At 40.0% G+C, this 26,814-nt stretch overlaps 1 protein-coding gene across 1 annotated transcript in view; it reads left to right on the top strand.

The window, feature by feature from the left end:
- LOC139447599 (ubiquitin carboxyl-terminal hydrolase 9X-like) overlaps positions 1-25,067 on the top strand; it is a 53,568-nt gene extending 28,501 nt beyond the window's left edge. The window contains exons 29-57 of the mRNA XM_071229005.1: positions 899-954; positions 1,070-1,160; positions 1,891-2,037; positions 2,294-2,504; positions 2,910-3,028; positions 3,357-3,458; positions 4,334-4,506; positions 4,774-4,947; positions 5,316-5,457; positions 6,267-6,352; positions 6,504-6,595; positions 7,265-7,385; positions 8,784-8,862; positions 9,251-9,315; positions 9,823-9,938; positions 10,259-10,431; positions 10,623-10,714; positions 11,531-11,672; positions 12,357-12,450; positions 13,203-13,357; positions 14,374-14,547; positions 14,974-15,135; positions 15,890-15,949; positions 16,698-16,806; positions 17,129-17,237; positions 17,966-18,059; positions 18,394-18,470; positions 18,649-18,718; positions 18,994-25,067. Of these exons, the coding sequence (XP_071085106.1) occupies positions 899-954; positions 1,070-1,160; positions 1,891-2,037; positions 2,294-2,504; positions 2,910-3,028; positions 3,357-3,458; positions 4,334-4,506; positions 4,774-4,947; positions 5,316-5,457; positions 6,267-6,352; positions 6,504-6,595; positions 7,265-7,385; positions 8,784-8,862; positions 9,251-9,315; positions 9,823-9,938; positions 10,259-10,431; positions 10,623-10,714; positions 11,531-11,672; positions 12,357-12,450; positions 13,203-13,357; positions 14,374-14,547; positions 14,974-15,135; positions 15,890-15,949; positions 16,698-16,806; positions 17,129-17,237; positions 17,966-18,059; positions 18,394-18,470; positions 18,649-18,718; positions 18,994-19,398 (3,690 nt within the window). The 3' untranslated portion in view covers positions 19,399-25,067. The remainder of the gene's footprint in view (positions 1-898; positions 955-1,069; positions 1,161-1,890; positions 2,038-2,293; positions 2,505-2,909; positions 3,029-3,356; positions 3,459-4,333; positions 4,507-4,773; positions 4,948-5,315; positions 5,458-6,266; positions 6,353-6,503; positions 6,596-7,264; positions 7,386-8,783; positions 8,863-9,250; positions 9,316-9,822; positions 9,939-10,258; positions 10,432-10,622; positions 10,715-11,530; positions 11,673-12,356; positions 12,451-13,202; positions 13,358-14,373; positions 14,548-14,973; positions 15,136-15,889; positions 15,950-16,697; positions 16,807-17,128; positions 17,238-17,965; positions 18,060-18,393; positions 18,471-18,648; positions 18,719-18,993) is intronic.
- The last annotated feature ends 1,747 nt before the right edge of the window (positions 25,068-26,814 follow it).

The raw sequence follows: 26,814 nt of genomic DNA, 5'->3' as shown, positions 1-26,814 counted from the left end.
GTGGAAAATGTGACATTAGAATATTGCACTAACAACAATGTTGAGATCCTTTGCCAGATCCAAGTTGATGTACATTGATTGACAGAAACCTATGTAGTAGAGCGAGTGAGTGAGTTAGATTTAACGCTGCTTTTAACAGTACTCAAGTTATATCATGGCATGTCAGCTTAATGTGGGAGGAAAGCCCGAAGTTGTGCAAGTCTTAGACGTTTACCAGTTCGGTGAAACCCATGAGCACGGTATGGTGGTGACAAACCAAGAAACTTAATCGGGGCAAACCGGGATTCGAACCCACAATCATAGGTTTCTGGCATGTATTAGGGACGCAACTCTGCACAGCGAATCGCGGCGCCTTCGACGACTTGACAACCCGTGCCCCCCTATGTAGTAGAAGTCGGTAGGGTAGCTCTGTGGTTAACGTGTTTGCTGATCATACTAAACCCTGGGTTGAATCCCTCAGTGTGTAATGCCTACACCTTGTGAATATTGCTAAGGGCAGAATAAGCCTATTCACATTTGCTATTATGAATTCAGTATGACAATCCCGAGCATCTTATGCGTGAAGAAGTTACCTAGTGGATCAGGTGGTCAGGCTTGGTGACTGGGTTGATAGTATGTCACCTCACCCCGACAGTCCAGGACATTGCTCCTATCAATCTCTGGTTTGTTTGGTCCCGCCTGTTGTATACAGGCTGTTGTCATATTGCTGGAATATTTCTGAGTAGGGCATTGAGCATTAAAAAAAACCATACAAACACTACAATAGTTACAGAATTAAAAATGTTTTGATATATTTTGTCTGTGCATAAAATATTGGCAGTTTCTTTGATAATCTCCAAATTGTGAAGACTTGTTTGTTCCCACTCTTTTATCATTGATTGCTCTAATTTTGTTTCAGACAACTGCAAAAGACAATGCAAAACAGTCACATGAGTATTTTCAGCTTTTATGTAGGTAAGTATCACCTTGTGCCTGAGGAAAGATTTTTGTAGATCAACATGTCTAAGATTTCACCCTAAGCAGTACAGTTGTCTACCTGTTCAGTACAAAATATGTTTCTCCTTTTCAGATTATTAAGTTATGCATTTGCAAGTGAAGCTAGTCTCTCTACAGCAGAAGCGTTGCTGAATAATGAAATAGCATGGTTGAAAAAAGTCAGGGTAAGTAGATTCATCACATTATGTTTAGAAATGTAAATAGTTTACTGAGACATTCATAGAGATGACTGAAACAGGTGACATATTTGTTTCCTTTTTACTGTAGCATTCTTTAGATTATAAGATGGCATGTGTGACCATGGGGTTGAAGATGCACAAACTCACTTTTCAGAGTTGCGTCTTTAGCTGAGAGACTCTGCTTGTCATGGGCTTGGTTCCCAGATCACCCCAACCTTAGGCCTGTCAGGGGCATACATATGCTCATGCCTTTCACCTAAGTGGTAGATAGATACGACTAGCCTCAGGTTGGTCAATTTTCCCATATTAAGCTGACATACAGTTGTATGTTTTCACTCCCTATTCTTGTCTGCTGTCTTCCTTTAAAGATGTCCCATCTACAATTGTGTTTGTATGTGTCAAGTATGGTTAGACAGCTTTTAACAATATTCCAGTTATATCACAGCGTGTCAGCTTATTGTGGGAAGAAAGCCCGAAGTGATGCAGGTCTTAGACGTTTACCACATTGGTAAAACCCACAAGCACAGGTATGGTGCTGACAAACCTAGAAACATAATCAGGGCGAACCGAGATTTGTATGGTTAGGAAGCATATCTCTTTACCAGTAGGCCGTCATGTATTGGGATTTATTGATTGCATAGGAAACTGTTACAACAACGTTTATTGTAAAGAAGTTGAAATGTAGATTTAGTCAGTGTGATGTTTGCTTCTGTAGGACTACGTGTTAAATGGTTCCGAGGTGCAGACAGAGGAGGCATTACTTGAGGGGCACTTGGGCATCACACGAGAGCTCCTTGCGTTCCAGTCCCCAGAGAAGAAATTCAACATTGGCTCAGAGAAGGGAGGAGCTAATCTCATCAGGGTGAGAAGACTGCTTGTATTCTTGTCTCATGTACTTAGTGCCCTGGTGTAAATCACAGGTTTTGTAATCTTGATGCTTAGCAGATGTACTCAACGTCATGATTCAGCTGCTGGCTGACATTCAAATCTTGTTATGTAACATGTAAGTGTCTTGTTATAATGGAGCATGTGACTTTATTATATCAGGAAGTATTTTTAGGGTTGTTTTGTAGGAATGAATATTTGACTGTGTTGCAATCCTCCTTTTTCTCTTTCAGGAAATAGTAGAAGATTTTATCTTCCCAGCATCCAAGATAGTCTTACAGTGTCGCAAATTGAATGGTGATTTTCCGGCAGAGCAGGCTGTGCCTGTCTGCTCTTCCCCCGTGACTGTGATAGCAGCTTTTGATCTCCTGGTAGCGCTGTGCACTGGCTGCGTGCACAACCTGCGCTTCCTTGCCGCCATGATCATTGATATGTATTATACTAGTAAGTGTTCATTGTATACTAGTGTATTAATAAATTAAAGTTGGAGGAAATCAGTGTTCGAAATTAAACATGAACGTCAAGGGGTCGTTATCATTGCCCTAACTTTAAAGTGTAAACATTGAAGGGTCCCTAGAATCAAATGCTATAGGAGCAACATTTGATGACACCAGGACCCCCTTAATTTCAACCCTTTGGAAGTAATTGTCTTGGAAAGCTACTTGTCTGAAAACTTGTCAGTATGTGTGTCCAGTGAATCCACTGTAGCCACATCTCTTGTACCTTGTCTGTATAAACAAAGCATGCTCTTGGTGGCTGTATTTTACTTCTTGCATGAAACTTGGCCAAGTTCCATGTGATTTGAAGTGTGTTTGGATATATAGTTTGTATATATTCTTTTCTTTACAGATGAGACCCCATTGTCTGAGTGGGAGTACTTACCACCAGTTGGGCCAAGGCCATCCAAAGGCTTTGTTGGTTTGAAGAATGCTGGTGCAACATGTTACATGAATTCTGTATTACAACAAGTGAGTGTTGGGCACTCAATACCTAGATCAAAAGTTATGTCGGCAAGGTTAAAGAGACAAATTAATAGACTCGGTAGCAGTGCAATAGAGATAAAAACTGCATGAATGCTTTTAAATTTGCTTAAAGATGGAAGTATAAAATTCTGACTCTTAAACATTTTTCCATTAAGAAATGCTGCCAGTATCACATGGGAATTATTCAATTCTTTTCATAACACACTTGGTGGATATCACTATGTTGAACACTATGGTATCCCCTCTGCATCAACACGATTAGGCCCTAGAAGAATGACACTGTATTCATAGCTATACATGTTGTATATTTCAGTTGTTTATGATTGAGCCGATCCGCAATGGTATTCTTGGTGTGGAGGGTGCAGCTGATGACATTGAGGAAGAGTTCATGAATGATGAAAAAGCAGAAGGGGAGGTAAGTGAAATTCAAAGATGGTACAAGAAGGCCTTCTGAGTCCCATGATCTCACTTAAACTTTACTACTACTACTACTACTACTACTACTACTACTACTACTACTACTACTACTACTCTTCACGAAAATACTCTTGTTCACATCATTTTCAATTGATGGGTGCTCTCCGTCCGTCCGTCCTTCTGTTCGTCTGCCATGTTTCGTTTCCTGAGCAGAGCTCAAAAACCATTAAAGATGTCTTAACGAAACTTGGGACATAGATAGGTCTAGTGGTGAACTGGTGCCTTTGGATAGTTTTGGATTTTCTACAAATTTATTTTTCGGGCTTCCATGGCAATGACTTTGACTTAGACTGAAAATGACTGTTGTGCTCGTTTCCGGATGGCTGATGCCTTGCACACAACCAGACATGTCATATTGGAGGGGGATATGAGTATTTCATGCTTGTTAGAGACTTGTGATTCGGACAAATAGCTACAATCACTTGACTGGCTTGTTAATGACGTGGGCGGTCGGATAGCCTTTTGGTTAAAGCGTTCGCTCGTCATGCCGAAGACCCAGCTTCGATTCCTGACATGGGTACAATGTGTGAAGCCCACTTCTGGTGTCCCCTGCTGTGATATTGCTGGAATATTGCTAAAAGCGGCGTAAAACCATACTCACTCACTGACTGTTAATGACCTCCTTACAAGGAAGGGCAGGTAACTCTAATTACATTTCATTGCCATTGCTACATATATACCATGACAAGTGAACCTTAAGTTCAATTACAATCCTAGGCAAAAAATGGCGAACATAAAAAATAAGTTAATGAAATGCATGATTTACCTCTGGCCGAAAATGGATTGTTCTAAGGTGAGACTGTTGTATTGTAGACAAATGTTGACATGAGTGAGGAGGAGAAGAAGGACGATGACAAGGGGAACAAGGTGGAGGAGAGGAAGGACTATCACATGGGGGTTCTCAAACAGATACAGGTCATCTTCGGGCATCTCGCCGCAAGCAGACTGCAGTATCATGTACCAAGGGGCTTCTGGAAACACTTCAAGTGAGTGCAACATCAGAACATCAACACCTTACTGTTAATTAATTGGTATTGTACACCACTGTCATATGCCCAAATCCTGTGTATATGTTGATATTTGCTAGGTATGAGACAAAGTAATCTTATCTCTAGGACTATTATAAGTCTCTTTTAAGAGTTATGGCAATTGTAGTGACGCAATTGCTTTGTCGATGAAAGAAAACTAATAGTTTGATTTTGAAAGATGTCTTTGTAATATTAAAATGCTGGATGTATATTTTTTTTCTCTAGATTATGGGGAGAGCCGGTCAACCTGAGAGAGCAACATGATGCTTTAGAATTCTTCAACAGTCTAGTCGACAGCTTAGATGAGAGTTTAAAAGTTTTAGGACAACCAATGGCAATGACAAAGGTTTTAGGAGGATCGTTTGCTGATCAGAAGATTTGTAAAGATTGTCCTCATAGGTAGGTATCATTGATGGAAGATCTTATGTCAGAAGAGATATTTTAGGAGTGTATTCGCTTGTGACCAAATCCCAATCAGCACCCCTTCCGATTGATCAATGTACACAAGCCTTTTTTTATTCGTGTATAATACGCACTCGTGTGTTACATCACCCTTAATAATGGGCAATTAAATTCTTGAAAAATATATCTGTCGTATGTAAACACTTCAGGCTGTTAGCATAAACCACGAAATTTACTCTCTTTCAACTCAAAATAATATTCTAATAAGCGCCCCCTATTTCTAATTGTGAGAGCGCCCGGGGCACTTATTACGTTGGATACGGTACATGGTATTTATGTGTTAAATGTGTGGTGGTTGTCTTCAGGTATCAAAGAGAAGAAGCTTTCACAACTCTGAATGTAGATATTAGGAATCATCAAAATCTGTTTGAGTCTCTAGAACAGTACGTCAAAGGAGACTTGTTAGAAGGTGCCAACGCATATCACTGTGAAAAATGCAACAAGAAGGTGAGTTAGGAATCACTGTATTTCCTGCCTTTTGTCAAAGATCATCGTCAATACTTCATTAGCTTGTATTCACTACGTTCTTGATCAACCATGAATACATACAGCTGTCTTGTTTTCTACCAGTCTACACATTGCTTCAATATCAGGCAATGTTAGGGTTTGCACAAAGTCTGTTCGCGTAATAGGACTTAGTTGTTATATATATAGTTTGTTATCTGACTAGAAATTCCCATGAAGAGTGGGTTAGAAATGGTCTTCAGCAACCAATGCTTGTTGTAAGAGGCGACAAAAGAGATTGGGTGGTCAGACTCACTGACTCGGTTGATGCATGTCATCGTATCCCATTTGCGTAGATCGATGCTCATGATGTCAATCACTGGATTGTCTGTTCCAGATTTCATTATTTATAGACTGCTGACTTAGCTGAAATATTGTATAGTGTGGTGTTAAACCCCCCCCAAAAAAACTGACTATATATGTATACAATAGGCGTTACTTCACCACAATTAGTCCTTATGTAATAACGGGCATGGAGGAATGTAGTTTATACACATCCATGACGTATTGCCGATGGTCATGAATTTGTCTCATTGTGCCAAGATGCTGCGGAACATTGCTCATGCTTTCTGTCACTGGTTCTTGCCGTCGAGATATTTACAAATTGCTGTGAAGCATCTGAAATATTCCTGACAAATGCCATAGTTGACAAATGTTGAAATGTTTTGAAGTTTGGCATTGTGTCTTTCAAATATGGTTCTCTTGCTATTGTATTCCATGTAGTTTACTATTCTTTGTATTTCATTTCTCAGGTTGATACAGTTAAAAGACTTGTGATAAAGAAACTGCCAAAAATCCTGGCCATCCAGTTAAAGAGATTTGACTATGACTGGGAAAGGTATGTCCTTGCAGTGTTCTGTCTCAAATTGTGAAATTATAAGTCGTCTCTTGTTGAACTTTTAAAACATGATCAGTTATGACAAATATCTCAAGACGTTGGTAGTCATCTTATGTTACAATTATTTTGAATGTTAATTTATCTCTTCCAGGGAATGTGCAATCAAGTTCAATGACTACTTTGAGTTTCCACGGAAATTTGACATGGAACCCTACACAGTTCAAGGTCTTGCCAAAATAGAAGGTCAGTAACCTTGTGGATCAGTTTATGGAGTTAAAGTTATCAGTGAATGGGATGTCATAGCATAGCAGTTGTACTGGATGTAGTTGCTATAGGTAGCATCTCTTATAGTGCTTTTTGAACGGGGATGGAATACATCATCAGGGTTCACTCTTGGAATTTTGTGTCATGGGCCCTTTATGTGAAAATTTCAAATATTCCAGTGGTACACCCACACTTACAGCGCAATGTTTAATGCCCCATTGTATTTTAAAATGTTGGCCTTTTTTTAAATTTAGGGGCTACAAGCACCAGGCCCCACCCTAGAATTATCCCTGCGTCATGAAGAAGCAGTGTTATCCATATTTGCTTCTTCGTGGAGTTTTTTGTGATTTAGCCTGTACATGCCCCAAGACAAACACATTGACCCTGCCTTAAGTAATGTTGGAACTAGAACCAGTCCCATTGTCTAAGACTGGCAACTGTGATTCCTGCATAAGCAATACAATATAGATCATCTTCTTTAGACTGACAGCATTTTCAAACACAGAGGCTCCAATCTTTAAACAAAATAATGTAATTGTATTGGAATGTTTGGCAACTTTTTGTGAAAATATATGATCGCTCCTTTAAGTATACAATTTGAACAGAAGTTGCTATCATGATGCATTTGTTCCTTGCTCTGCATTCCAGGAGAAATAATTGATGGTGATCTAGATGAAAGTCCTCAGAGCACCAAGTACAAGTTGATAGGTGTGGTGGTTCACAGTGGGCAGGCCAGTGGAGGACATTACTACTCCTATATCCTACACAGGTGAGAATGATGTCTTGTCCCTTGTTCAGTAGAAATACCACCCAATTGTCATGATGCCTGATGGCCTTGGTCGGGGTTCAGGCAACAGACCACAGGTTTGATTGATAGAGGCTCATTAATTTGGGTGTCATCAAAATCCTATGTGTGGATTGATGCTCATCAACCACTGTTTTATGTAGTCCAGATTTGATTATTTACAAGCCGCTGCGATGTAGCCAACTCTGGTATAATCAGTGTTATACTGTAATTCATGGAATTAATGCGATGCGTGAAAATGTAGCTCGCATTAATAAAATGCTGCATTTTTCTTATGCATTTTCAACATCCAAACTCTGTTTGTGATTACTAGTTTTTTTAATGCAGAAAAAACTCGTAAAAACCCATAACAATACAAGCACTGAAGCGCTTTGTGAATTCTACTCACTGTCAGATGTCAATAACATTCATATCGTCCTGCTCACTAAAGTTTGTCAGACAGATGACACCCATACAAGGTGGTTTGTTTGTTCCTGGCCACTTGGTTGTGAGCCAACACGAATGAGTTGATACAGTCTCAGTGTTATCACTTATTTTAAAACACATGTTCCGCTTTGGAGCATTGTGTGTTGTTTGAAGGAAAACATCAGCTTGGGAGATGGGAGATGATGAAGTGGTCACCCCAGTAGCAATAAGTGGTGTGATTTTTATGTACTTTATCAGGCTTATAGTACTATCCTGTTTGACTTAAAAAAAAGAAGTAGTGGATCAGTCATTAAGTAAGTAACGCAATTTTCTTTTGGTACTTGTACTTGGAACATGCGGAATGCATTCATTGCATCACTTACAGTATTCATTTGCTTGTTAATTTTCAGGCTGTCATTATGCAACTTAAATATTGCTACCCTTGGCATTAAACACCATTAACCTCCTTTTGGTAACTGTTATGAAACTTGAGGAACTGCCTTATTTAGTAACTGTTGAATGCAAAGATTATTCTCTGATTTAGATTGAAATTGCATTGCTGTAGCTAATGTTAAGGTTGATACTGTGTTGAGATGCTTCCTCGAATCTAAGGGTAGACCGGGGCGGTCGGGTAGCCTAGTGGTTAAAGCGTTGGCTCGTCACCCGAAGACCCGGGTTCGATTCCCAACATAAGTACAATGTGTGACGCCCATTTCTGGTGTCCCCTGCCGCTGGAATATTGCTAAAAGCTGCGTAAAACCATACTCACTCACTCACTAAGGGTAGACCTCATGTTGACTCAACTGCAGCTCATTCAGACTAGTGGTTTATGTAACACAACTAGATTTGGGGAGAAAAGCGTGGGACTAGTGTCTGTGTTTAACCCGAAGCTGGTGAAGATAATGACTGTTCATGTTGTGACTGTGGTAGTATACTCTGTTTGTCTGGCCTCTACAGGGGTGCTGCTGATCTTCATCCAAAGTGGTACAAGTTTGATGATGGAGACGTCACGGAATGCAAGATGGATGATGATGATGTAAGTTTGTATTAGAATAAGTAGTTTGACAATGATGAGCCAGACGACTAGTCCGTTGTTTCAGACTGAGATGTGATAACTTGTCGTCAATAGTAATTTCAGAATAATTGGAGTTGTTTCCACTTGTTTCCTGAGATTAATACGTATTATAACTGAACAGTTCTGAGTAAGTAATTTAAGTCTCAATCATCCTATGCCTGTTGTTACAGGAGACAATATGGATCAGGCGGTAAGGCTCGGTGACTTGTATGATTGCATGTCATTGTATCCAAATTGTGTGGATAGATTCTCATGATGTCATAGACCGCTTTCATGTAACTGGAATATTGCTGAGTGCGATGTTAAACAACAAACAAGCAAACACAGATGGTATGTTTCAATTTTTCAGGAAATGAAGAACCAGTGTTTTGGAGGAGAATATTTGGGAGAAGTGTATGACCACATGCTAAAAAGGTATTTGGTTGAATATTGTGTTGCATTTATATTTTGAGATGTCTTGTAGAACCCTATTATTGCAAATTTTTCCTAACATGACATTCACAGATGAAATAGGCTATTATTACGAATATGTGGATTCTTTCATACAGGCCATAAAATAATTACTATTGGACAGAAAGACATGCTGCTGACTTGGAGAGTGTTTAAGTATAAATCAAATTAAAAAATCGAATTAACCATGGTGAAAAGGTACTTTCAGTCAAAGTTTGGCCTGTAGCCATATTGTGTAGGTTGCATTGAACAAAGACTTTTTGTGAACTCCTTTTAGTGTTGCCAAAATTTAACAGAGCAATGCATGGAAGATGCAGGTGTTACATTTTTATTTTGATAATTGAATTAGAATCTTTGAATCTAGATGCACTGAATGTAATGAAATATGACCGCTTTTGATTTCGTTGAGATTTAAAAATTTGACTTTTTTAGTTGCTAGTTACAATATTATATTGGTATTTCTTATCATAGATCTGCAGTTAGGCGCCAAAAGAGATGGTGGAATGCATACATTCTGTTCTACGAGAGGATTGACGAGGATGAAAAGGAAGAAACTTTGTCAAAAGAATTGTTGAAACTCTCATTATGTAAGTTTATTAAATATGCCTTTACACCAAAAAGTGAACTATTTGATACTAAATTAGTATTTGTTCAGTATGTGAATAGAGAGCCTCCAATTTCAAGGAAATCTTGAAGTTAGAGCTTTCAGCATCTTCAATATGGAGAAAATGTCCTCCCTTATTGCTTACAAGGTTATCAGTGTTATGATTTAAACTTGTGTCAAAATGTTAAATGCACATTTGTGTTTGATCTGGATAGTAAGATGTTTCTTATGTCGTCACAGCTAGTAGATTAGGTGGGATATTTTTGTTTGATCAGGTCAGTAAGATGTTTCTTGTCTTCACAGCAAGTACAGTGTCACATGTGATGATGCCGTCAGCCATCGACAGACTTGTTCGGAAACAGAACATCTTGTTCATGCACGAGAAGAACCAGTTCTCCATGGAGTACTTCCAGTTCATGAAGAAACTTCTCACATGCAATCATATCACACTCAATCATGCCATACAGGAGAAAATGGTAGGTTTATTGGCGTATTTAGCTTAAACAGGGCATGCCACTTAATGAGTTTTGTATTTCGTGGTAATGGCTGCAACATGTGCCCCTGTTCAGCAGAAATCTTATAGCATTCTGATTCTGTTATTTGTTACTGTTCATCTGCCTAATTCAGTTCTCATCCCAGTCTTATTAAAGTTTTGTGCTTATTTCAGACACAGGAAGCAGAACAGATAGCAATGATCAGTGTTGAGTTAGCATCTAAATTCCTCTTCAATGTGGGCTTTCATACAAAGAAAACACTCAGGTGAGTCAGTAACTTCATGCAATTGAATTTTCATGCTAAAGAATATTGGTCCCCAGTAAAGTATGCTTATTTTAAGAGGCTACTAATTGGATTGGGTGGTCAGACCGTGACTTGCATATCATTGTACCTTGATTGCATGGATCTCAGGTCCAGACTTGATTATTAAGATCGCCATCATATGGCTTGAATATTACTGAACCATGTACAGTTCCCCACATGGGAATGATGTTCATTTGCCATTCTATTGCTGGACTATTCAGGGTTAGAAATTATTCCACAAGGAAATATCACCAGTACTTCCTGAATTATACTTGTCTCAGACCACCATGTGACTGCTTGTCGTAGGAGGCGACTAACGGGATCGGGTGGTCAGACTTGGTTCATGCGTGTCATCGTATCCGAAATGAGTGGATCAATGCTCATGATGTCAATCACTGGATTGTCTGGTCCAGACTCGTTAATTTACAGACCACCGTCATACAGCTGGAATATTGCTGAGTGCGGTGTTGAATACCAAACAAATAAACAAATCAGACTAGCAAAATTGTGTTAATTTTAAGTACTGCTTTTGCTGAGAATGGAATCATTTTCATGTGAGTGGCAGTGGGGTGGGCTAGCGTTAGAGCATATTGATGGAATATTGATAAAAGTGCCATACAGTTTTACACTTGCTCATCTTGTTGCATTTCAAACAATTTGGTTAACATCTGTGATTCATTTAATGATGTTTGTTAACATGATTTGCTAAGAAACATCAAACAGGCTTTGAACACTGCCGGACTATTTTTGTATTATTGAAACCTGATTCGTTTACAGGTGCTCTGCTAGTGAATGGTACGATGCACTGCATATACACCTGAGATACAGCAAGAGTGTTCGCAGCTGGTTTGCACACAATGTGCTGTTTGCTCACCCATCTAGATTTGCAGAGTACTTACTAGAATGTCCTAGTTCTGAGGTGAGCATTATGTACACATTTGGCTTTCACAACAGTACAGCGTATAGCAGACCTGTTTGCTCACAGTTTCTCTTTAGTTCTTGAGCGGTTGGGTAGCCTAGTGGTTAAAGCGTTCGCTCATCACGCCAAAGACCCGGGTTCGATTCCAGACATGGGTACAATGTGTGAAGCCCATTTCTGGTGTCCCCAGCCGTGATATTGCTGGAATATTGCTAAAAGCGGCTAAAACCATACTCACTCACTCACTCACTCTGTAGTTCTTACTGATTTTGAATAAAATGTGTGAACTACAAGTCAGGTGAAAAAAACAGGATTTTAAGAATATGATATTAATAAGGTTCTAACAAATTAATTAAAAAATGACTACTGACAATTAGCTGAAACTACTGACAGATTCTTTGTGAAATACTGGTATGGTCAGTTAGGGTCAAACAGGTCTGATATAGTAGTAAGTTAGTAGGTCTTGGTTATAATTAAATATTTAAGGCTTTACCTTATGTTTAATGATACATATCATCATACACCATGTCACATGGGAATTTTGGTTGATTATGATTTGAAACAGTTTAGCTTAAACTCTTCTGTTGTAATGAACTGTATGGTTGTAGTGAGAGGGTGCTTTATAGTTTTCTCTCGCTCATTGTGCAACTTCATTTTATATTATATAACTGTTTGTGGGTTTAGGTGCGGAGTGCATTTGCAAAGATTATTGTGATACTGGCACACTTCTCCTTGCAAGATGGACCATGTCCTCCACCCTTGGTACAGGGGCTGTATGGTGAGTGTAGGCTTTTATGTCTTCAAGAATTTACACCACCAGGGATTTATCTAGACCTGCTCAGTGGCCGATATTCTGCAGTAAGTCTGCAGAAAAACATTAGGGCAATGATAAGGACCCCTTGACTTTCATGTTTAATTTCAAACACTGACAAGTTTGAACAGTAAAATCTTTTGTACTGATTTGTTGGCCAAGGGCACTTTCTTTTACTCTATTTGGAATCCCTGATAAATCCCTGACCACTGTGATCATACTCTAGATATGGGCATTGATTGGACCCTGAAGTGGAACATATGGTCTCACTTACTATTTATCACATTAGTGAACTATCAACAATTCCTTTTATTGTCCAGACAAGGAAGTTGGTGACACCTGTTCGGTGGGAAATTCAGTCTTGCCTATTACTTTGGCATCTTGATCATTGTCAGTCAAGAATTATTCCTGCTATTCCAAATGAACAATATCGATGGAGACATGTAATGTTGAAAAAGAGTTCTTGTTATGTGGTTCAAATAAATCTGTCTTCTATTTCTCTTTTAAATCCAAGGGGATGGTTTAAGATTTGTTCAAAGACAAAAATAGTTACCTGTATTACTAGAAACACAATGTTTGCCATGTGTGAAGGACAACATTTCTTTCTCGTTAAAAATGGATTGGCCAATTCGTGTGATATTTTGATAGGCCAGATATGTACGTATTTGTACAGATATTCTCAGTATCGAGGGTTGATGTAATGTATATGTGTGTTTCAGCTGCTGGCCAGGCTGCAGACCCCAATGCCACACTGAGTGATCACCTGCTGGTGGCTGTGCTAGCTCTCATGAGGAAGGAGGTGTCAGAACATGGCAGACATCTGCAGCAATACTTCCACCTCTTCCTCATGTACCTCAACCTCGGCATACAGGAGGTATGTCATCCACTGATAGTTCATCTACATGGACACATTTCTGGGGTCCATCCCAGTGATTTGGCTGGAACATTGAAAAAAAACAGTGTAAAATCATACTCACTCACTCACTCACTCACTCACTCACTCTACATGTTTGTTTGTTTCTTGTTTAATGCTATACTCAGCAATATTCCAGCTGTATAAAGGCAGTCTGTAAATAATTGAGTCTGGGCCAGACAATCCAGCGACTGACATGATGAGCATCGTTCCATGCATTTGGGATACAATGACATGCATCTACCAAGTCAGCGAGCCTGATCTGTTGGTTGTTTCTTACAACAAGCATAGCCACCTTTTACAGCAAGCATGCTTTGCTAAAGATCTACCAAACCCGGATCTTTACGGGTACACTCTACATGTTCACAAATGTAATGATAATGAAGAAGTTACCCATAATAGTATTACTGGCCCTGAGGATAGTAAAGGTTGTCAAGGGCCAAAAAATAAGGGGAAACAAGAACAGACCATAAGTATGAGACTGATAGCCTCCTTTGATGACATAGCCTCAACTTGGATGTCATAGCAACAATGTCATTTGTAAGTGACATCAACTCAGGCATGAGAGGGCATGGGTGGACCAGTATTTGCTGTGCAGTGTTTCGTCCCTTGGGCACGGCAAACGCCTATTGATTCCAATCCTGGTTCGCCTTGATTATTTTTCTAGGTTTGTCAGCACCATACTCATGGTTGTAGGTTTCACCAAAGTGGTAAACCGCTGATACTTGCAACATTAAGCTGACACGCATGATATAACTGGATTACTGTTCAAAGCAATGTTAAACAATACTCACTCACTCTCAGGCATTATATCATTTAACAATAGAGAGTACATTTCTGCCATGAATGAGAGATCCATTTGTTAGTGGGTGTTCACATAGTCTGAAGAGAAATGGTTGTGTTTTTATTATTTTGTAGATTTAGGAAGCTGACACTCAAAAACATAATGACCTCATGTGTGATTTTCTTCTCTCCAGAAACAACAGTTGCTTCGGCTGAATGTGCCAGCTCAGTTTATAATGGTGGCTCTAGATGAAGGTGCAGGTCCTCCCATCAAGTATCAGTACGCTGAACTCAGCAAACTCTACTCAGTGGTGTCTCATCTGGTGCGATGCTGTGATGTGTCAGCAAGGTGTCAGTGCTCAGTCAATGTAAGTAGAATCAACATTGTGTGAAACCCTAAATCTAAGTATATATATCTGTACAGAAAATATTCATATAATCATATAAGCTTTGCACTCCTTAGGTTTTTATTGTCATCTTCTGGCAATCAATACTTCATCTTTGAAAGATTTCTTAATATGAATAATGAAAACCATTTGCCTTTTACATGAAGTTTGACCGATACATTTGAATTTATTTTGTCGTAGTCAGTATTAAACCATAATGTCAATAGAGATTCTGCAAGTACCCTGACATTAAAACAACTCATACAATATATCAATGAAGTTTGAGTTAATAAGATTTCACTGTATATGCTGTATGTGAAATGTACTACCTCATATCAATGATCTTGGCTTTCATGTATTGGCATCCTCTATTTGAAAGATTTTCTGACTGATGAAGCCTTCTTTCAGGGTCAGCCTCCACTGCCCAACCCCCACGGTGACCAGCACTGTCCTCAGCCACTGATGGAGATCCAATCTCAGGTGGAGGAGGTGCTGTTCGGTCGTACCAGCTACGTGAAGAAACTCATAGAGGAGTGTAACAACACAGAGGACACCACCAAGCTGCTGAAGGTGGGCGGGCGGGGCCCAACACTTAACCACTTAAAGCCCAATCTTGTCCATTTGTTTTGGACCCGTGAAGATCCGGGGTAGAATAAGTCTTCAGCAACCCATGCTTGCCGTAAAAGGCGACTATGTTTGTAGGAAGAGACGACTAACGGGATCGGGTGGTCAGGCTCGCTGACTTGGTTTGATGAATGTCATCAATCCCAATTGCGTGGATTGATGCTCATGATATCAATCACTGGATTGTCTGGTCCAGACTCGATTATTTACAGACCGCCTCATATAGCTCGAGTTTGGCGTTAAACAACAAACCAACCAACCAACCAACCATTTGTTTTGATTTTATAGGTTTATGTTTTATAGTACAAATGGTACCAGAACTACTGAAAATGGTGCATAAAGGACAAGTTTGGACTACTAGATTCCAAACATATTGGCACAGACTGGAACGTAGTACCAATGTATCACACAATTTGTTCTTGTAATCTGAAATATCACTGATGAATGTATGTTGCACTTTCAGTGATTGGAACTTTTGTCTTTGATAGAATATGAAAATTTCAAAACAATGGGAAATTGTCACTATTTAGCATTAGAATTGACAATTATTTTAGTATTTGTCTTTGTACTAGGGCTCAGTACAGGGATCCTGAGAATAAATTGGTAACATTTGATCTTTTATGTGGATGTGTATGTGTACAAATGGTGTATGTGTTTACTTACAAGATTTCCCCTTGACAATATTTTACTATGATTTCAGTTCTGTTGCTGGGAGAACCCTCACTTCTCTTCCACAGTTCTCAGTGAGCTTCTTTGGCAGGTATGTTAACCAGGCAGTGAGTCTCTATAGTTTTGTCCAGATGTAATATAAACAACAAGGTATGAGTGCTATATCACAAGCTGTGTAGCCATGGACAGTTCTACTGGTGTTTCAGGTGTCATTAGGAATAGGAGAAAATAAACTATTTAAGGTGTAATCCTTTTTGACTGGTCCCTGTATGGATTTCAGGGAAGAAGGGGACCCAAAACCTGCCAGAACAACTACAGTGAGAATCTGGTGGCCACAATGTGTGCCCTGGTTGATATTGTGACATTGTACCACGATGGTGTGAATGATTGTTGCTCATACCATCAGCCACTGGTTTGTCTGACCCAGATTCACTTAACAGCAGGCTGAATAATGTTGATGGATTATGTCCTTAACAATATTCACTCCCCTGATACTCTATCCCTGATACAACTTTTATGGGAGACTTGATAAATGAGGTGATTGTGGATTTGAATTCCTATTCACCCTGATTATATTTCTAGGTTTCTCTGCATCATACCCATGCTCTGGGTTTCGCCTAAATGGTAAACGTCGGAGACCAGCATCACCCTGGCTTTCCTCTGACATTTAGCTAACAGTAACACACCTTGATATAACTGAAACGCTGTTGAAAGCGGCGTTGAACTGGACTTGTGCTCTCACTCACTTTTACTCAGGATGTGTGTTCAGGGAGAGAAAGACTTCCTTGTTGTGTAATCTTGAAGTTTGTGAGCCTAACATCCATGCATTATCTCTCCAGGTTGCCTATTCCTACACATATGAGCTCAGGCCATACTTAGATCTTCTCTTACAAATGTTGATGTTGGAAGACTCCTGGCAGAACCACAGGATACACAACGCACTGAAAGGTAAGTTACATCTGTTTATTTGACAACATTTCCACACATATTTTCTGTTTGGAAAGTTAAAGAGACATCCAAAGTAATCTCCCTTTAGACATGGTGACAAATCTCTCAGGATTTGTTGATTTGTCTGTATTGTGCATTCATCTGAGGGATTTCTCATCAAGACAACTGTTGAAACATCTACAGATCTGAACCAGACTAATAATATGACCATACCGTCTACCTCTATGTGCAATATATGTATATAACAAGTCAGGTTTTGATAACATGTTAAAGCAAGTGCTGCATGTCTGGTCGAATTAGTATGAGGCTTTTGTTTTTCCAGGCATCCCAGATGATAGAGATGGGCTGTTTGACACAATCCAAAGATCAAAGAATCACTACCAGAAGAGAGCGTACCAGTGTATAAAGATGATGGTTGCACTCTTCACACAGTAAGTACAGTTCTTGCATATTCCCAGAGTTGCTTGCCTTAGGCATGCCAGAAACCTGTGGTCGTGGGTTTGAATCCCAGATTCAATGTGGATATGTTTTTTTGGTTTGTTGGCACCATACCTATGCTCATGGGTTTCACCAAGGTGGGAAAGGCCTTTATCACTTCAGGCTTTCCTCCCACATCAAGCTGACATACTGAGAAGTGACTGAATTACAGAAATGGCATTTAACATCTCTCCCTCTCTCCCTGTCTCCTGCTTGTTCTTTTGCAAAGAATTGTGTATAAAAAGAATCAGGCTTAGAAATTAGGACTAGCTCTCTAGTCCGCACTAGTTTTGTTAATGTTTTACCAAGGGCGAGTAGAATTTCAAACACTTTTGGGGGTATTGCTATATGTTTTTGAAGGTTTCTATTGGTTGGTTGTTTGTTTGTTTGTTATTTAACGCCGCACTCAGCAGTATTCCAGCTTTATGATGGCGGTCTGTAAATAATCGAGTCTGGACCAGACAATCCAGTGATTGATATCATGAGCATCGATCCATGCATTTGGGATACGATGACATGCATCAACCAAATCAGCGAGTCTGACCACCCTATCCCATTAGTCGCCTCTTACAACAAGCATAGTCGCTTTTTACAGCAAGCATGGGTTGCTGAAGACCTATTCTACCCTGGTTGCATTTGAAGATGTAAGTATTTGTACAGAGAACACTGTTTTGTGTTTCAGTTGTGCACCTGCTGCTCAGATGTTACAAAGTAACGGAGATCTCAAGCGAAAGTGGAGTGGAGCAGTTGACTGGTTAACAGATGAGTTGGAGAGAGTAAGTGTAACACTAAGAGGTTCTTTCTTGATCGATTGTTTGAAGTATACACAAATGGTTTGTATGGAGAGGGCTGTTGTGGCCCAAAGATGGCTTAGGCTGTTATAAAGAAATGAGCACTCATGAATAGGATAGAAACAGAACTGAACTTATCCCAGTGATACTGTTAATGCATAACCAACAAGGACATTTACAGTAATTGCTGTATGTGTTTGAGTTAACTTTCAGATATTTATTGGATTCTTTACAGATAATAAACAATGAAAGTCATTCTTTGTGCTTTGTACATTAGAAATTCCTGAATAATGTTCAAATTATTTCTCCATTTCTCCAGAGACCATACCCGGGAAATGCACAGTATACATACAATAACTGGTCTCCGCCTGCTCAGTCAAATGAAACATCAAATGGGTGAGTAGCAATTGTAGATGTCTCTCCAAATATGGTATATTTTCCAAAATATGTGAATTTAGTTTGTGTGTTCACTGATCAAGTAATTGCTTCAATATGATTATGCACAATCCATATGTGCATTTGGTTTGTGTGTTCACTGAGCAAGGATCTAAACAACCAGTAATGACTGTTTCAGCTACTTCCTTGAAAGGTCACAGAGTGCAAGGATCACACTAGCGAAGGCCTACGAGCTGTGCCCAGAAGAGGTAAGAAATGCAAAGAGAAGCTACAAGTCGAGGGTGACTTGTCCTTTTCGTAATGTCTACCTAAGCAGTCTATGCCAGTAATGTAGAGTCTTCCTTCCTGATATTATCACTCCTTATCATTTTCTATAGAGGTTAGTTTAAAACAGAAACTCTTATTAGCTAGGAACATTGTGCGATCATGACTTTAGACTATGTGCTGAATTGCAGGAAATAATGACTTACCGTGACAACCATACTAAAGTAAGAAATATGCTGAGTATGTGCTATGTTCCCAGGAACAAGAGGAAGGGGAGCTCACCGATGAACAGGAGGTTGCCAACCAGGAAGACCCAGTTCCCGGATTCCCCCAGCAACCTGGCAACCAGCCACAGCCTCAGCCGCAGCCACAGGGCTCTCAGCAACAGCAGCCACCCCAGCAGCAGCAGCAGCAGCAGCAGCAACAACAACAAGCGCCCCAGCAACAACAACAAGCACCCCAGCCTCAACAGCATGTGCAGAACAACCAGATACACATGCAACCAGTTGCACACCCAGTGCAGCCCAGTAATCAGATCAACAACCAGCTGAACCAACAGGGCCAGCAGCAGGCACCACCTCCAGGCCAACAACCACCACCCACAGACAATCAGGAGATGGGGGAGGAAGGGGGAGAGAACTCACACAGAGGCGTGAGCGAGTGAGTGGCTCTACTGTTACACGGGTGTGCTTTGTGATAATTATTTGTGATGGTCCTGTCTAGAAGGTGTGGACTGAGCTTTGTATAGAAGGTCAATGTCGAAGGTACTGTTTTCCCGAGGAGAGAAGCAAGGTTTCACTGAATCTAATCTGTGATTTAAGCTTGACAAACTGTGCTTGACACCTGTCAGGAGTTTCATCTGTTTTCCCAGTGAACGGAAGTGATGGCCTTGGAAAGTTTCTGCCTTGTATACCATGGCAACCTCAAGTGTTTATTAATACATTCATGAGCTGGATGGTCAGTATCTGGTGAGGAATTCGCTTGGAGTCCGAGTCTGATATGCAACTTCTTGTGATATGAAATATCCACGACAAGCAAGTTTCTTAAACTGGATGGTACGATAGCCTGATGCCTGTACAGACAGATCGTCAGTATGATATCACCACAGACTAATGTCTACACGACACAGACATCCTCCAAATCGGTCTATGCCATGATACATAACAGGATATGCAGCCAATCACATACAGCTCTACCTATATACCAAGGAAGAAGGAAATAGCATGACTGCCCTCAGTTTACCTAACCCTCAGCATGCAGCTGAAAGTGATTGCAAAGATAACGTTGACATCTCCTGAATCCTGCAACGTGATATTTATGTGATGGTCAATGGTTCAGCTGTTTCCAAATGCTTCAATTGAAGGTCATTTGTACATTGTGGTATAAGGGAGGTGTTAGTTTTGAAATTGCATGGCTGGATGGGAAAATTGAGCATGTACAGGACAAACGTCAAAGTGTTTGAACAAGTTACTGAGACATTTAGTTAATCAAATCATTTACAAACTTGCAAATGTGTATGTCAAAAAGTACTCAAAGAATGTTTCAACTGCATTTTGAATTACCTGTTTTGTAGTAGTACACAACAGTAGATACATCTCGAAAGTAGAAAAAAGTACATCAAAGATACTTACGATGTTAGTGCAGTTTAGCTACAGTACATTTTGTCCCAGTCATTGAGTGTGGGCCCAGTCAAGTTTAGAGACATCCTGATCAGTACACACCATTTAGCCTGTAGTTAATCCAAGGCATCTGTTTCATATGCAAACTCTCATGAGGTACAAGTCAGTCTCCCATCGGGTGACACATGAAAATATCTTCATTTATTCCACATGTTTGTATGCTGAGGTTTGTTGTCGTGTTTAATGAGTTGTTGCCACAGTGGTGCAGCTGAAGTCATGAGTTAACCGAATGTGTTGTGTCTGAGCTAGCTAGCTACATGTGTGGTATACAAGTGTACTATATGGATGTAGTAGCAAGTGGCGAATATGTGGTTAGTATTTATGAACTTGTACAGTAATTCCCAAATTAATCTCCCTGATGTTAAGCGGTCCAGACTGAGATTTGAATAATTCATATTCATGTAGACATGCTGATATTTATAACGTATTTATTTTTCAACAACAATCTGAACGAGGATGACTAATTTGTTCTTGATTTTTACAACCAACAAGTGCTACCCGTAATCCAACAGCTTTCTCGTTTGATTTTGCAGAAAGTGCTCCTATTACTTGGTTCTAATACTGCAGTTTGAGTTTAAGTTCTAGTAAATTTGATTTGAAGCCAAGACATACATACATTATGTGCCATATTACAAGGGGAAGTAACTCCAGATGATATGGAAGTGATGTGGATATTTTCATAAGCAATACGTAGATAGGCCATTGTTGTTGTATGTGTTAAATACGATGATCATTTGTTGATAAGAATCAAAAGCATGTTGCAGATAAGTAATCTATTTCTGCAGTAGTCCCTGTCTTCAACTTTCACCAGATAGACTGTATCCCTGTAGCCATGGTAACCATGTCAGCATGAACAACACTTTTCACCATCTTTGCTGTCTTATCTTCAGTCATTTCTAGAGAATGTGGATCTAAAATGGCAGACCCTGAGTATTTGAAATCTGAGCAGTTTTCTGCATGTTGACAAAGTTTCACTCTTGATTTGCATGATAATCATTCCTGTGTGTGCCCTCACAATCACCTCTGCCTTGTGCGTCATGTCACAACCGGAGTCTACAGAGCCACGTCACAAATGGAGTCTAGTAGTAGATGCCGTTGGCGACTTTGTATCAGAGTGTTTATGATGTAAACCTATGCATAGACATAAATTTAGCACTTGTAGCAGTTATTGGAATTGTACTTGTATTCAGTACACAGATGCAAAAACATTGTCTGTGCTAGAGCTCAAAGGTTACACTGACGAAGACTGGTGTCTGTCGGCTCCATTGACCACTGACATGAGAGTTTGGAGTGAACTATCCCTGACTGATCCTTGTGAGATGCTTTATCTGGAAGAACCCCTAGTCCCATGCAAGTCCCTGTAGTACCCGACAGCATCCCAGTTGTTTTGAATGCAAAGAAGTAAGTATTTACTTACCGCAGTAGTTGAAGAATTAGCACACGTTAGCGCTTCTGTGATGTGTAACAGGACATTGTGACACAAACAGATTTGTCTGTTTCCATCTTTTCACAGGGTTTTCTAAAGTTTGTGGGGCACAGGTTCATCACTTTACTTCATCATCGTTCTGTCATGCCTTCGTCTAGTCTCTTCCTTCCTCTCTTGACGTTATGGAATCATGAAAATGCCACTTCATACATGCAACTTTGACCCACCTGTTGTAAATGTCGATGCAGTATTAGATAGCAACACACTTCTACTTCATCTTCTCCTTTTGCTCCTGAGGATTGGCACGGCGCTTGCACGATCATATATGATCAACCAAATATATCGTCAACCTCAGTAGTTCTTGTGAATCTGACTTTCTTCTGTCAGGGAGAATTTCTAGTGTAAATAATCCCAAGTGTTTGTAAATGATAACACTGGTGTACATTTGAGCTGGCTGTTAGCTTTGTGAGCTCTGTGATGCTAAACACATGATGTATAGTACGGTGACAAGATAGAGTGTGCGTGTATTTATTGATGTGGAGTGAGAATGATGATGATCCACTAGCATGGCCTCTACCTCAACGTCTCGGAGTAGCAGTTTCCTGGTTTTTCCCCTGCAAACAGAAGGCTACTGCAGTATTCATGGAAGAAACCTGGATAGTTTCCATCATAGACTGCGCAACTGAACTCACTTTAGCCAATACCTGTTCGGTTTCACAATCCTGCAGCTGGCAGAGATATCTCCACTGAAAAGTCTTGATAGGCATCTGATTCCTTCAGTTTCCTGGGTTATTGTGTGGCAGATAGAGCTGGTAACCGTTCATGGTTTAGAAATTAAAGCGCCAGCATTTTGCAGATGCGGACAATCATGAAACGTATGTTTGGCGGTCGACCTCTATGGATTTATTTCATGTCATTCTCTAAATCTAGAAAGCTTAGTTAGGACTGTTCTTTACTAACAGATGTAAAACTGTAAAGTGCAAATGTGTGTTTTCATAATGATTGGTCGTTAAGACCTTTAATTAGGTACAGGTCTGAAAACACACATAAACAGCTTAAAGCTGGTGTGTTCAAATTAAAGTAATTGGTTTCGTCTTTAGAACAGAAAAGAAGGGCTTTATGAAGATGTGAAACGAGGCCATGCTATGCGTGAATAATGTATGCAAGAAAATGATACTGAATATAGCAACGTCACATCTTTCATCTCTCCTAGTTGTGTTTTAGACATTTGTGGTTCAGCCTTCTTGTTATCAAAGCAGTCTGCACCGGCCCCATCCAAGCCTGGCATAACCTTGTTTTATAGCCCAGAAAACGCATGGGAAATGCCTGGCCTAAATCTCTGCCTTTTGTATATGATGCACATTTGTGATACTGTATGTAGACTGGCTAAAGGAACTTATGCCCACATTGTACAGTATGTATATATTCAATTAAAATGCACAATTAATACAAAAAACATGGTGTAGATATGGAGCCTGTGCAGCAGCAGCAGCAGCTACAGTTGTTATTTGTTTGTCTCCACGTTATGCCGCTGCAGCCGCCACCAAGTTATTATATTATGTACAGCGTATTCTAACTTGAGACAGTTGCTGTCTGTTTATACTGTGTAGCTGCTGCTATTATTCGCATTATGACAGTGCTATTTGTTTTGAAGTGCTGAACATGTACAAATCTGACAGTGTTGCTGATTTTATGTTAATTACCATGTTTTGTATAATTTGATGAATTCACAAGGCCCCCTCTGATGTTTCAAAGATGGATGCACCTTCTATAATTGTTGTTGGCATATTTGGTTGGATGCCACGTAACCATGGTAACAGAGGTGATGAAAGGAGGATGAGAAGTCTGGTTTCTCCAGAACCATATTTGGAACTATTTCTACCTGGTGAACATGTTGGCTCCAAAATTTAGTCCATATTGATATGTTGTTTAATATCCTCATTTAAGTCATGTTCTAGTTCATGTTGATTCCGGGGCGGTGGTATAGCCTAGTGGTTAAAGCGTTTGCTTGTCATGCTGAAGGCCCGAGTTCGATTGCCTACATGGGTACAATGTGTGGAGCCTAGTTCTGGAGTCCACCCCAGTGATATTGCTAAACATGCTAGAAGCGGCATAAAACCATACTCACTCACTCACTTTGATTCCAGTGTGAAAGCTGAGAATGAATAACCTTGTAATATTTAAACCAATAGTCAACAAGATGTCATCTAATTGCATAAACCGTTCTTGATTAGCATAGTTTTTATATTTTGGGATGATATTAAACATCAAATAAAGATGTGGTCTCCTACCTACTACCACCACCTGCACCCAAGTGCACATCCATGCAATAGATCAGTAACAAGTAAGTTCCATGTGCACACAGCGTTATTTACCTATGCTGATAACTACTTGTTCATGATATTGCACGTAATGTACTTAACTAGAGGAAAGATCTCTTACAAATACACCATTCGGACCTACTGATAAGGATGTTGGAGAACAATGCCCCAGAGAAATGCCATGATTTCTGCAGTTATGCAATCTTCGTGGATTTTTGTTATGAGATTTTGCAATTGTTGGAGGGGGCCTTGCATGCTGATGTTGTTAATGTTGAATGGACTTTCAATGGCTGAAGTCAAGACAGGCTGAATGTTATTAAGTTCTCTGTGTTTTCAGTATTTGTGGGTTTTAGCCATTGTTGGTTCCAGTAATGCAGTATGCTTATGTTAGCATTTCCTTCAGTGCTTTCCATGTTGAGAAGCATACTCCAATTGTGGTGATTAGCATGTGTAAATAATGTCAATCTGTGTGAATGGCCCTTTGAGGATACTTCCCCCTATATTGTCAACATGGCACGCTCCAAGTGTAACAGTGGGCCGTACCATTTTGACGTATGGGTTGTGGGTTTGAAAGATGTTTCCTGCATTTGATGGAGACGATATTGTAAACGGCTGCCAGAGAACTCCCTTAACCCATAAATGTTTCATTTGGTATGATCCGTTTGAAAAGGATCAGGCCATATGAATAGGAGGGGTATGAAATGGGGATTCCCCTGCCCAAGGGGAGATAAGGACATGTGCTTTCAGGACCGTTGTATGTGTATGTTGACTACAGTGTAAATCATAATATTTTCACATTTAGCTTAAATTATTTTATAAAGAAATTCCAACTGCATTGACATAATGTTGTGCACAGTGTTTGACTTTGTACAGAAACAAAAAAAGAATAAATTACTTAGAATTACAATGTTGGCTTGTCTTATTGCTTGACCATTTTAATACCAGGTGCCAAGAGAAGATAGCTTCTTGCATATGCAAAGGAAAAGCCAAAAATGGAGAGAGAAAAGTATTATCCTGAACAGCAAATGTCACATCACACACCTTAATGATTAGTAATGCATATATACACCTCATCAAAACATCACACCACCACATTTGAAGTGTAATTGCGAGTTCATTTTCAATGTTGGAGTGGGCTTTGTGTGCTGATGTTAAGGTTGAATTGACTTTCAACGGCTGAAGTCAGGCCAGGCTGAATGTTATTAAGGACTGTGTGTTCTGTTTATTGGTATACAATTTTGATTGAAAGTTTCTCTTTGGAACAATTGTAACTGAAATGCCTAAGTGTACTGTCCAAGTAAATCAAAGATGGAACATGTCCTGCTATTGCCACCATGTTGAAGATTAATCATACTGTAATCAGTCGGCTCATTAGGAAAAAACACTGGACAATTGAGGATCTTGCTGAGATCCAGATGCCCAGGGAAGACCAGTACCAGATAGAACAGGGTCCTTGTACGCCAGGCAAAACGGCTGCAAAACGGCTGAAAAACCTCAACTTCAACATCACTGACATACTCCCGAAAGAGTGTCCTTTAACACCATCAGGCGTCGACTGAACGCAAAAGGGACCATCCAGTACAGAATCTCCAAGAATTGAGCCAGGCATCGCATCAGGAATGGCAACGCATCTTTCAGTGTAGGATTAAGCGCCTGAGCCTGAGGGGACGTCTTGCGGATGTGATCCGTGTATTGGGTGGCTAACCCAGATATTGACTTAATGTAAACTGCTGATACTTTAACTGTGACATAGGTACGTCACCTAGACATATATGTGTTGATCTGTCCATCTCATGCCTGACAGTTACCATACTTATACTGCCTATGTTTATCTCCAGTTACAGTCCGAAAAGTCGCGGCGAATAAAGTTAAGGTTTTCCTTGGCAAATGCTTCCTACCATTCATAGAATTAAAATCTTATTTGACCTTAAAAAACACTTTTGATGGTTTTGTTTCCCTTTCCAGTTTCTCTGCACCCATCTCTTTTCTGCTAATTATTTTATAAGCTTGGAGGTGCGATACTTCTGACTTTTGAGGTGTGTACAAAATTTCAAATTTATGTTTCGGATGTGAATCGTGTCCTTTTTGTAAATCACCGTAAATCTTAAACTAAACACTGGTTAAACAGACGTCACATAGAAACAACGTGGAGGGACATTTGAAACAATATTGAAATAAAATTGATACAAAGCAAAGCCTGCCTTGAATAAAGACGTGCCAAAGGACTTCCACAGTTACAAGGCTTATTCATAGATTTATGGAAAGTCACGTATGCAGCCTCGACATTGCTCGCAATCTCTGAGACATATGTCTTCATCGGTGCATTTTGGTCTCATTGTCTGGTGAGAACAGGAAATTGTCATGGGAGGATATTTCCTTACTGATTAAAACGCGAGCGAATACTTACGTTTTACTGAGGAGCAGCCGAAAACACACCCAGGCGACGCGAGGAATGCCAAGCCTGTGGGACACATCTTGAGGGTCCTAAAAGTGCCCAGTTGCCATTTACAAAGTTTAAATATTGTAACGTCTAGTTATTGCGACATCGATGATCTATTTCACGCTGCCACACCGTGCCACATTCCACTATAAAGTCGCCTGGTTCCGTCTTCAGTTCATCGACCGCCTCCGTGGTCTAGTGGTAGAGCGTCCGC

This window comes from Haliotis cracherodii, unplaced genomic scaffold (assembly GCF_022045235.1).
Source record: "Haliotis cracherodii isolate W230 unplaced genomic scaffold, xgHalCrac1.p SCAF_7, whole genome shotgun sequence".
NCBI lineage: Eukaryota > Metazoa > Mollusca > Gastropoda > Lepetellida > Haliotidae > Haliotis > Haliotis cracherodii.
The sequence above is the reverse complement of the archived record's forward strand: the minus strand, read 5'-3'. Positions and strand labels throughout refer to the sequence as shown.